General features: G+C 54.4%; 1 protein-coding gene across 6 annotated transcripts in view; it reads left to right on the forward strand.

The window, feature by feature from the left end:
- KLC4 (kinesin light chain 4) overlaps window positions 1-13067 on the forward strand; it is a 142288-nt gene that overhangs the window by 40009 nt on the left and 89212 nt on the right. For all 6 annotated transcript variants that reach the window (XM_069768206.1, XM_069768208.1, XM_069768210.1 and 3 more), the window contains exons 2-4: window positions 3035-3286; window positions 7255-7485; window positions 7577-7655. In XM_069768206.1, coding sequence (XP_069624307.1) covers window positions 3038-3286; window positions 7255-7485; window positions 7577-7655 — 559 coding nt within the window. In that variant the 5' untranslated portion in view covers window positions 3035-3037. The remainder of the gene's footprint in view (window positions 1-3034; window positions 3287-7254; window positions 7486-7576; window positions 7656-13067) is intronic.

A 13067-nucleotide genomic window follows, 5' to 3' on the forward strand; every position in this document is an offset into this window, starting at 1 on the left:
GTCTCGGGACCTGTCACTGATGATGCCTCCCGTTTCTGTGTCTCGGGACCTGTCACTGATGATGCCCCCGTTTCTCTGTCTCAGGACCTGTCACTGATGATGCCCCCCGTTTCTCTCTCTCAGGACCTGTCACTGATGATGCCCCCGTTTCTGTGTCTCGGGACCTGTCACTGATGATGCCCCCGTTTCTCTGTCTCGGGACCTGTCACTGATGATGCCCCCCGTTTCTCTCTCTCAGGACCTGTCACTGATGATGCCCCCTGTTTCTGTGTCTCAGGACCTGTCACTGATGATGTCCCTGTTTCTGTGTCTCGGGACCTGTCACTGATGATGCCCCCGTTTCTCTGTCTCGGGACCTGTCACTGATGATGCCCCCTGTTTCTCTGTCTCAGGACCTGTCACTGATGATGCCCCCCGTTTCTGTGTCTCAGGACCTGTCACTGATGATGCCCCCCGTTTCTCTGTCTCAGGACCTGTCACTGATGATGCCCCCGTTTCTGTGTCTCAGGACCTGTCACTGATGATGCCCCCCCCCGTTTCTGTGTCTCAGGACCTGTCACTGATGATGCCCCCGTTTCTCTGTCTCAGGACCTGTCACTGATGATGCCCCCGTTTCTGTGTCTCAGGACCTGTCACTGATGATGCCCCCGTTTCTCTGTCTCAGGACCTGTCACTGATGATGCCCCCGTTTCTGTGTCTCAGGACCTGTCACTGATGATGCCCCCGTTTCTGTGTCTCAGGACCTGTCACTGATGATGCCCCCGTTTCTGTGTCTCAGGACCTGTCACTGATGATGCCCCCCGTTTCTCTGTCTCAGGACCTGTCACTGATGATGCCCCCGTTTCTGTGTCTCAGGACCTGTCACTGATGATGCCCCCCCCCGTTTCTGTGTCTCAGGACCTGTCACTGATGATGCCCCCGTTTCTCTGTCTCAGGACCTGTCACTGATGATGCCCCCGTTTCTGTGTCTCAGGACCTGTCACTGATGATGTCCCCCGTTTCTGTGTCTCAGGACCTGTCACTGATGATGCCTCCCGTTTCTCTGTCTCAGGACCTGTCACTGATGATGCCCCCTGTTTCTGTGTCTCAGGACCTGTCACTGATGATGCCCCCCGTTTCTGTGTCTCAGGACCTGTCACTGATGATGCCCCCTGTTTCTGTGTCTCAGGACCTGTCACTGATGATGCCCCCCGTTTCTGTGTCTCAGGACCTGTCACTGATGATGCCCCCCGTTTCTCTGTCTCAGGACCTGTCACTGATGATGCCCCCCGTTTCTGTGTCTCAGGACCTGTCACTGATGATGCCCCCGTTTCTGTGTCTCAGGACCTGTCACTGATGATGCCCCCTGTTTCTGTGTCTCAGGACCTGTCACTGATGATGCCCCCGTTTCTCTGTCTCAGGACCTGTCACTGATGATGCCTCCGTTTCTGTGTCTCAGGACCTGTCACTGATGATGCCCCCTGTTTCTGTGTCTCGGGACCTGTCACTGATGATGCCCCCCGTTTCTCTGTCTCAGGACCTGTCACTGATGATGCCCCCTGTTTCTGTGTCTCAGGACCTGTCACTGATGATGCCCCCTGTTTCTCTGTCTCAGGACCTGTCACTGATGATGCCCCCTGTTTCTGTGTCTCAGGACCTGTCACTGATGATGCCCCCTGTTTCTCTGTCTCAGGACCTGTCACTGATGATGCCCCCCGTTTCTGTGTCTCAGGACCTGTCACTGATGATGCCCCCCCCCCGTTTCTGTGTCTCAGGACCTGTCACTGATGATGCCCCCCGTTTCTCTGTCTCAGGACCTGTCACTGATGATGCCCCCTGTTTCTCTGTCTCAGGACCTGTCACTGATGATGCCCCCCGTTTCTCTGTCTCAGGACCTGTCACTGATGATGCCCCTGTTTCTGTGTCTCAGGACCTGTCACTGATGATGCCCCCCCCGTTTCTGTGTCTCAGGACCTGTCACTGATGATGCCCCTGTTTCTGTGTCTCAGGACCTGTCACTGATGATGCCCCCGTTTCTCTGTCTCAGGACCTGTCACTGATGATGCCCCCGTTTCTCTGTCTCAGGACCTGTCACTGATGATGCCCCCGTTTCTGTGTCTCAGGACCTGTCACTGATGATGCCCCCCGTTTCTGTGTCTCAGGACCTGTCACTGATGATGCCCCCGTTTCTCTGTCTCAGGACCTGTCACTGATGATGTCCCTGTTTCTCTGTCTCGGGACCTGTCACTGATGATGCCTCCCGTTTCTCTGTCTCAGGACCTGTCACTGATGATGCCCCCCGTTTCTCTGTCTCAGGACCTGTCACTGATGATGTCCCCCGTTTCTGTGTCTCAGGACCTGTCACTGATGATGCCTCCGTTTCTGTGTCTCAGGACCTGTCACTGATGATGCCCCCGTTTCTCTGTCTCAGGACCTGTCACTGATGATGCCCCCCGTTTCTGTGTCTCAGGACCTGTCACTGATGATGCCCCCGTTTCTGTGTCTCAGGACCTGTCACTGATGATGCCCCCCCCGTTTCTGTGTCTCCGGACCTGTCACTGATGATGCCTCCCGTTTCTCTGTCTCAGGACCTGTCACTGATGATGCCCCCCGTTTCTGTGTCTCAGGACCTGTCACTGATGATGCCCCCATTTCTGTGTCTCAGGACCTGTCACTGATGATGCCCCCCCCGTTTCGGTGTCTCAGGACCTGTCACTGATGATGCCCCCATTTCTGTGTCTCAGGACCTGTCACTGATGATGCCCCCCGTTTCTGTGTCTCAGGACCTGTCACTGATGATGCCCCCCGCTTCTGTGTCTCAGGACCTGTCACTGATGATGCCCCCGTTTCTCTGTCTCAGGACCTGTCACTGATGATGCCCCCGTTTCTCTGTCTCAGGACCTGTCACTGATGATGCCCCCCGTTTCTCTGTCTCAGGACCTGTCACTGATGATGCCGCCCGTTTCTGTGTCTCAGGACCTGTCACTGATGATGCCCCCCCTGTTTCTCTGTCTCAGGACCTGTCACTGATGATGCCCCCGTTTCTGTTTTTCAGGGCATGTCAGTGATGATGTACCCTCGGGAGGAGAAGTTGGACAAGTTGTCCCAGGAGGAGATCATCTCGAACACTAAGCTGGTGATGCAGGGGCTGGAGGCGCTGCGCAATGAGCACAACTCCATCCTCCACAGCCTCCTGGAGACCATTAAGTGTCTGAAGAAAGATGAGGAGGCCAACCTGGTACATGAGAAGTCCGGCCTGCTCCGCAAGTCTGTGGAGATGATTGAACTGGGTCTGGGGGAGGCACAGGTGAGACCAGGAAATTCTAGAGCCGTGGGGGGAGAGGAGGAAGAGCAGCCGAGGACGTGGTGGTGGGCGAGAGGGTTTCTAGATGAGGCTTGCAAGATCGGGTTGGTGACTTGAAAGGGTGTTGATGCTCGAAAAGGGGATGTTCACCCTGAGAGTATGGGTAAGGGGGGTTGATGGCCACGCCGGGTGTAACATGGGGTGGTCTTAGATGTGAGACAAGGGGGCGAGGGAGTCTTACATACCCATTTAAGAAGTGAAGCTCGGGAGTCTTAGATGTTTGATAAAGAGATGTATGGGGTGTAGATGGGCATGAAGATGGGGGAGGTTAGATGGGTACGCAGGATGAGGAGATGGAGGGAGAGGTTAGAGGAGCACCTCGTATGACAACATGGTGGAGGGGTTAGATGAGCACCTCGTATGACAACATGGTGGAGGGGATAGATGAGCACCTCAGATGACAACATGGTGGAGGGGATAGATGAGCACTTCGTATGACAACATGGTGGAGGGGTTAGATGAGCACCTCGTATGACAACATGGTGGAGGGGATAGATGAGCACCTCAGATGACAAGATGGTGGAGGGGTTAGATGAGCACCTCGGATGACAACGTGATGGAGGGGTTAGGTGAGCACCTCGTATGACAACATGGTGGAGGGGATAGATGAGCACCTCAGATGACAACATGGTGGAGGGGATAGATGAGCACTTCGTATTACAACATGGTGGAGGGGTTAGATGAGCACCTCGTATGACAACATGGTGGAGGGGATAGATGAGCACCTCAGATGACAAGATGGGGAGGGGTTAGATGAGCACCTCGGATGACAACATGATGGAGGGGTTAGGTGAGCACCTCGTATGACAACATGGTGGAGGGGTTAGATGAGCACCTCGTATGACAAGATGGGGAGGGGTTAGATGAGAACCTCGTATGGCAACATGGTGGAGGGGTTAGATGAGCACCTCGTATGACAACATGGTGGAGGGGTTAGATGAGCACCTCAGATGACAAGATGATGGAGGGGTTAGATGAGCACATGGGATGGCGAGATGGGGAGGGGTTATATGGGCACGTGGGATGACAAGATGGTGGAGGGGTTAGATGAGCACCTCGGATGACAAGATGGTGGAGAGGTTAGATGAGCACGTGGGATGGCGAGATGGTGGAGGGGTTAGATGAGCACCTAGTATGACAACATGGTGAAGGGGTTAGATGAGCACCTCGTATGACAACATGGTGGAGAGGTTAAATGAGCACCTCGGATGACAAGATGGTGGAGGGGTTAGATGAGCACCTCGGATGACAACATCATGGAGGGGATAGATGAGCACCTCAGATGACAAGATGGGGAGGGGTTAGATGAGCACCTCGGATGACAACATGATGGAGGGGTTAGGTGAGCACCTCGTATGGCAACATGGTGGAGGGGATAGATGAGCACCTCGTATGACAACATGGTGGAGGGGTTAGATGAGCACCTCGTATGACAAGATGGGGAGGGGTTAGATGAGAACCTCGTATGGCAACATGGTGGAGGGGTTAGATGAGCACCTCGTATGACAAGATGGGGAGGGGTTAGATGAGAACCTCGTATGGCAACATGGTGGAGGGGTTAGATGAGCACCTCGTATGACAACATGGTGAAGGGGTTAGATGAGCACCTCGTATGACAAGATGGGGAGGGGTTAGATGAGAACCTCGTATGACAACATGATGGAGGGGTTAGATGAGCACCTTGTATGACAACATGGTGGAGGGGATAGATGAGCACCTTGTATGACAACATGGTGGAGGGGTTAGGTGAGCACCTCGTATGACAACATGGTGAAGGGGTTAGATGAGCACCTCGTATGACAACATGGTGGAGAGGTTAAATGAGCACCTCGGATGACAAGATGGTGGAGAGGTTAGATGAGCACCTCGGATGACAACATGATGGAGGGGATAGATGAGCACCTCGGATGACAAGATGGGGAGGGGTTAGATGAGCACCTCAGATGACAAGATGGTGGAGGGGTTAGATGAGCACCTCGGATGACAAGATGGTGGAGGGGATAGATGAGCACCTTGGATGACAACATGGTGGAGGGGATAGATGAGCACCTCGGATGATAACATGGTGGAGGGGATAGATGAGCACCTCGGATGACAACATGGTGGAGGGGATAGATGAGCACCCTGGATGACAAGATGGTGGAGGGGTTAGATGAGCACCTCGGATGACAACATGGTGGAGGGGATAGATGAGCACCTCGGATGACAACATGGTGGAGGGGTTAGATGAGCACGTGGGATGGCGAGATGGGGAGGGGTTAGATGGGCACGTGGGATGACGAGATGGGGAGGGGTTATATGGGCACGTGGGATGACAAGATGGTGGAGGGGTTAGATGAGCACCTCGGATGACAAGATGGTGGAGAGGTTAAATGAGCACCTCGGATGACAACATGATGGAGGGGATAGATGAGCACCTCGGATGACAAGATGGGGAGGGGTTAGATGAGCACCTCGGATGACAAGATGGGGAGGGGTTAGATGAGCACCTCGGATGACAAGATGGGGTAGGGGTTAGATGGGCACGTGGGATGGCGAGATGGGGAGGGGTTAGATGAGCACATAGGACGACGAGATGGGGAGGGGTTAGATGGGCACGCGGGATGACTAGATGGGGAGGGGTTAGATGAGCACATAGGACGACGAGATGGGGAGGGGTTAGATGGGCACGTGGGATGACGAGATGGGGAGGGGTTAGATGAGCACATAGGATGACGAGATGGGGAGGGGTTAGATGGGCACATAGGACGACGAGATGGGGAGGGGTTAGATGGGCACATAGGACGACGAGATGGGGAGGGGTTAGATGGGGACATAGGACGACGAGATGGGGAGGGGTTAGATGGGCACATAGGACGACGAGATGGGGAGGGGTTAGATGGGCACATAGGACGATGAGATGGGGAGGGGTTAGATGGGCACATAGGACGATGAGATGGGGAGGGGGTAGATGAGCACATAGGACGACGAGATGGGGAGGGGTTAGATGGGCACGCGGGATGACTAGATGGGGAGGGGTTAGATGAGCACATGGGACGATGAGATGGGGAGGGGTTAGATGGGCACATAGGACGACGAGATGGGGAGGGGTTAGATGGGCATGTGGGATGACAAGATGGGGGAGGGGTTAGATGGGCACATAGGACGATGAGATGGGGAGGGGTTAGATGGGCACATAGAACGATGAGATGGGGAGGGGTTAGATGAGCACATAGGACGACGAGATGGGGAGGGGTTAGATGGGCACATAGGACGATGAGATGGGGAGGGGTTAGATGGGCACGTGGGATGATGAGATGGGGAGGGGTTAGATGAGCACATAGGACGACGAGATGGGGAGGGGTTAGATTAGCACATAGGACGATGAGATGGGGAGGGGTTAGATGGGCACATAGAACGACGAGATGGGGAGGGGTTAGATGGGCACATAGAACGATGAGATGGGGAGGGGTTAGATGAGCACATACGACGATGAGATGGGGAGGGGTTAGATGAGCACATAGGACGATGAGATGGGGAGGGGTTAGATGGGCACATAGAACGATGAGATGGGGAGGGGTTAGATGAGCACATAGGACGACGAGATGAGGAGGGGTTGCATGGACCGAGGAGATTGTTTGTGGCTGACTTGGTGCAGGTATGTCGGTGGTCGGTGTGAGGAGTGGTTACATATGGAGACCACCCCCGGCGCGGATAGTCTATGTCTTTGGGGCATCTCTGTGCTGGAGGCAGATCTCAGGTGTTCCTATTGGCCACCATCGTAGTCATACTGGTAACAGCAGTGGTGGAGGCTCAGCCTCCCTCGTCGCTGGCACAGGGCCTTCTAGAATAGGGATTATCTAATGGGATTGCTGTTGACCCCTGTGGGCTGACGCCGGTGACAGGTGAGTTGACACTCTACCTTTTTGCAGCTGATGATGGCTTTATCCAATCACCTGACTGCAGTGGAGTCGGAGAAGCAGAAGCTGCGGGCGCAGGTGAGGAGACTTTGCCAAGAGAACCAGTGGCTGCGGGACGAGCTGGCGAATACTCAGCAGAAGCTTCAGCACAGCGAGCAGAACGTGGCGCAGCTGGAGGAGGAGAAGAAACACCTGGAGTTCATGAACCAGCTCAAGAAATATGATGAGGACGTGTCGCCCACGGTAAGTGTCCACTACAGCCACAGTCCAGGGCACCAACACCGCATAAAGCTAGCCCGGGGACATCGTCTCCTGACATGAGCTCTGTCCGCAGGAGGAGAAGGAAGGAGACTCCAATAAAGAGAATCTGGATGAGCTGTTCCCTAACGAGGAGGAAGAGTCGGGACAAGGCAGTGAGTATGAGACCCCTCCTAGCATTTTCTTCATCACACGGACTTGGTGCAATGACCGGTGCCATGGATCCCATTACACGTGATGAGAGACCCGATTGTTCTGAAACCGTTTATCAATCTGTGGCATAGTGCTCCCACAACATTGCCTCTGTATGGGGGGCTCGGGGGAGGACACGTGGATGGTGAGGACCTCTCTATGATCAGTATTCGGGGAGGACACATGGATGGTGAGGACCTCTCTATGATCAGTATTAGAGGAGGCTCAGGGAGGACACGTGGATGGTGAGGATCTCTCTATGATCAGTGTATGGGGAGGACACGTGGATGGTGAGGACCTCTCTATGATCAGTGTATGGGGAGGCTCGGGGAGGACACGTGGATGGTGAGGACCTCTCTATGATCAGTATATGGGGAGGCTCGGGGAGGACACGTGGATGGTGAGGACCTCTCTATGATCAGTGTATGGGGAGGCTCGGGGAGGACACGTGGATGGTGAGGACCTCTCTATGATCAGTATTCGGGGAGGCTCAGGAAGGACACGTGGATGGTGAGGACCTCTCTATGATCAGTATTCGGGGAGGCTCAGGGAGGACACGTGGATGGTGAGGATCTCTCTATGATCAGTGTATGGGGAGGACACGTGGATGGTGAGGACCTCTCTATGATCAGTGTATGGGGGGCTCGGGGGAGGACACGTGGATGATGAGGTCCTCTCTATGATCAGTATTAGGGGAGGCTCAGGGAGGACACGTGGATGATGAGGTCCTCTCTATGATCAGTGTATGGGGAGGCTCGGGGAGGACACGTGGATGGTGAGGACCTCTCTATGATCAGTATATGGGGAGGCTCGGGGGAGGACACGTGGATGATGAGGTCCTCTCTATGATCAGTATTAGGGGAGGCTCAGGGAGGACACGTGGATGATGAGGTCCTCTCTATGATAGGTATTAGGGGAGGCTCTGGGAGGACACGTGGATGGAGAGGATCTCTCTATGATCAGTATTAGGGGAGGCTCGGGGAGGACACGTGGATGGTGAGGACCTCTCTGTGATCAGTGTATGGGGAGGCTCGGGGGAGGACACGTGGATGGTGAGGACCTCTCTATGATCAGTGTATGGGGAGGCTCGGGGAGGACACGTGGATGGTGAGGACCTCTCTATGATCAGTATATGGGGAGGCTCGGGGGAGGACACGTGGATGATGAGGTCCTCTCTATGATAGGTATTAGGGGAGGCTCGGGGAGGACACGTGGATGGAGAGGATCTCTCTATGATCAGTATTAGGGGAGGCTCGGGGAGGACACGTGGATGGTGAGGACCTCTCTGTGATCAGTGTATGGGGAGGCTCGGGGGAGGACACGTGGATGGTGAGGACCTCTCTATGATCAGTGTATGGGGAGGCTCGGGGGAGGACACGTGAATGGTGAGGACCTCTCTATGATCAGTGTATGGGGAGGCTCAGGGGAGGACACGTGGATGGTGAGGACCTCTCTATGATCAGTGTATGGGGAGGCTCAGGGAGGACACGTGGATGGTGAGGACCTCTCTATGATCAGTGTATGGGGGAGGCTCGGGGAGGACACGTGGATGGTGAGGACCGCTCTATGATCAGTATTCGGGGAGGCTCGGGGAGGACACGTGGATGGTGAGGACCTCTCTATGATCAGTATTTGGGGAGGCTCAGGGAGGATACGTGGATGATGAGGTCCTCTCTATGATCAGTATTAGGGGAGGCTCAGGGAGGACACGTGGATGATGAGGTCCTCTCTATGATCAGTGTATGGGGAGGCTCGGGGAGGACACGTGGATGGTGAGGACCTCTCTATGATCAGTGTATGGGGAGGCTCGGGGAGGACACGTGGATGGTGAGGACCTCTCTACGATCAGTGTATGGGGAGGCTCGGGGAGGACACGTGGATGGTGAGAACCTCTCTATGATCAGTATTAGGGGAGGCTCGGGGAGGACACGTGGATGGTGAGGATCTCTCTATGATCAGTATTAGGGGAGGCTCGGGGAGGACACGTGGATGGTGAGGACCTCTCTATGATCAGTATATGGGGAGGCTCGGGGAGGACACGTGGATGGTGAGGACCTCTTTATGATCAGTATTAGGGGAGGCTCGGGGAGGACACGTGGATGGTGAGGACCTCTCTATGATCAGTATTAGGGGAGGCTCGGGGAGGACACGTGGATGATGAGGACCTCTCTATGATCAGTATATGGGGAGGCTCGGGGGAGGACACGTGGATGGTTAGGACCTCTCTATGATCAGTGTATGAGATGCTCGGGGAAGGACACGTGGATGGTTAGGACCTCTCTATGATCAGTGTATGAGATGCTCGGGGGAGGACACGTGGATGGTGAGGACCTCTCTATGATCAGTATTAGGGGAGGCTCGGGGAGGACACGTGGATGGTGAGGACCTCTCTGTGATCAGTGTATGGGGAGGCTCGGGGGAGGACACGTGGATGGTGAGGACCTCTCTATGATCAGTGTATGGGGAGGCTCGGGGGAGGACACGTGAATGGTGAGGACCTCTCTATGATCAGTGTATGGGGAGGCTCAGGGGAGGACACGTGGATGGTGAGGACCTCTCTATGATCAGTGTATGGGGGGCTCAGGGAGGACACGTGGATGGTGAGGATCTCTATGATCAGTGTATGGGGAGGCTCAGGGAGGACACGTGGATGGTGAGGACCTCTCTATGATCAGTATTCGGGGAGGCTGGGGGAGGACACGTGGATGGTGAGGACCTCTCTGTGATCAGTGTATGGGGAGGCTCGGGGGAGGACACGTGGATGGTGAGGACCTCTCTGTGATCAGTGTATGGGGAGGCTCGGGGGAGGACACGTGGATGGTGAGGACCTCTCTATGATCAGTATTAGGGGAGGCTCGGGGAGGACACGTGGATGGTGAGGACCTCTCTATGATCAGTGTATGGGGAGGCTCGGGGGAGGACACGTGGATGGTGAGGACCTCTCTATGATCAGTGTATGGGGAGGCTCGGGGAGGACACGTGGATGGTGAGGATTTCTCTATGATCAGTGTATGGGGAGGCTCAGGGAGGACACGTGGATGCTCAGGACCTCTCTATGATCAGTGTATGGGGAGGCTCGGGGAGGACACGTGGATGGTGAGGACCTCTCTATGATCAGTGCATGGGGAGGCTCGGGGGAGGACACGTTAATGGTGAGGACCTCTCTACGATCAGTGTATGGGGAGGCTCGGGGAGGACACGTGGATGGTGAGAACCTCTCTATGATCAGTATTAGGGGAGGCTCGGGGAGGACACGTGGATGGTGAGGACCTCTCTATGATCAGTATTAGGGGAGGCTCGGGGAGGACACGTGGATGGTGAGGACCTCTCTATGATCAGTATATGGGGAGGCTCAGGGAAGGACACGTGGATGGTGAGGACTTCTCTATGATCAGGGTTAGGGGAGGCTCGGGGAGGACACGTGGATGGTGAGGACCTCTCTATGATCAGTATTAGGGGAGGCTCGGGGGAGGACACGTGGATGGTGAGGACCTCTCTATGATCAGTGTATGGGGAGGCTCGGGGAGCACACGTGGATGGTGAGGACCTCTCTATGATCAGTATTCGGGGAGGCTCCGGGGAGGACACTTGGATGGTGAGGACCTCTCTATGATCAGTATTCAGGGAAGCTCGGGGGAGGACACGTGGATGGTGAGGATCTCTCTATAATCAGTATTTGTGGAGGCTCGGGGAGGACACGTGGATGATGAGGACCTCTCTATGATCAGTGAATGGGGAGGCTCGGGGGAGGACACGTGGATGGTGAGGACCTCTCTATGATCAGTATTAGGGGAGGCTCGGGGAGGACACGTGGATGGTGAGGACCTCTCTATGATCAGTGTATGGGGAGGCTTGGGGGAGGACACGTGGATGGTGAGGACCTCTCTATGATCAGTGAATGGGGAGGCTCGGGGGAGGACACGTGGATGGTGAGGACCTCTCTATGATCAGTGTATGGGGAGGCTCGGGGGAGGACACGTGGATGGTGAGGACCTCTCTGATCAGTATATGGGGAGGCTCGGGGGAGGACACGTGGATGGTGAGGACCTCTCTATGATCCGTATTAGGGGAGGTTCGGGGAGGACACGTGGATGCTGAGGACCTCTGTTATGTAGGCAATCCAGTGACACAGTGTGCCAGCAATCAGAGCACATACATTGATCTGACAATAACCCAAAAACAATAGAACGAGCTCTGAGACGTGGAATCTCTGTAGACCGCAATACCTGAACCTATCCTAAACACAACTAAAGGCAGCTGTGGATTGCGCCTGTCACTACCTATGCAACTCGGCACAGCCTGAGGAGCTGACTAGCCTGAAGATAGAAAAACAAGCCTGACTTGCCTCAGAGAAATACCCAAAAGGAAAAGGCAGCCCCCCACATATAATGACTGTTAGCAAGATGAAAAGACAAACGTAGGGATGAAATAGATTCAGCAAAGTGAGGTCCGATATTCTAGATAGAGCGAGGATAGCAAAGAGAACTTTGCACTCTACAAAAAACCCTAAAGCAAAAACCACGCAAAGGGGGCAAAAAGACCCACCGTGCCGAACTAACGGCACGGCGGTACACCCTTTGCGTCTCAGAGCTTCCAGCAAAACGAAAAGACAAGCTGGACAGAAAAAATAGCAACAAAAGCAAAGAAGCACTTATCTAAGCAGAGCAGCAGGCCACAGGAAAGATCCAGAAGCTCAGGTCCAACACTGGAACATTGACAAGGAGCAAGGAAGACAGAATCAGGTGGAGTTAAATAACTAAGCAGCCAACGAGCTCACCAGAACACCTGAGGGAGGAAGCTCAGAAGCTGCAGTACCACTTGTGACCACAGGAGTGAATTCAGCCACAGAATTCACAACAGTACCCCCCCCTTGAGGAGGGGTCACCGAACCCTCACCAGAGCCCCCAGGCCGACCAGGATGAGCCACATGAAAGGCACGAACAAGATCTGGAGCATGGACATCAGAGGCAAAAACCCAGGAATTATCTTCCTGAGCATAACCCTGCCATTTAACCAGATACTGGAGTTTCCGTCTAGAAACACGAGAATCCAAAATTTTCTCCACAATATACTCCAATTCCCCCTCCACCAAAACCGGGGCAGGAGGCTCAACAGATGGAACCATAGGTGCCACGTATCTCCGCAACAACGTCCTATGGAATACATTATGTATGGAAAAGGAGTCTGGGAGGGTCAGACGAAAAGACACAGGATTGAGAATCTCAGAAATCCTATACGGACCAATAAAACGAGGTTTAAATTTAGGAGAGGAAACCTTCATAGGAATATGACGAGAAGATAACCAAACCAGATCCCCAACACGAAGTCGGGGACCCACACGGCGTCTGCGATTAGCAAAAAGTTGAGCCTTCTCC

Source organism: Ranitomeya imitator, chromosome 5, assembly GCF_032444005.1.
Source record: "Ranitomeya imitator isolate aRanImi1 chromosome 5, aRanImi1.pri, whole genome shotgun sequence".
Lineage (NCBI taxonomy): Eukaryota > Metazoa > Chordata > Amphibia > Anura > Dendrobatidae > Ranitomeya > Ranitomeya imitator.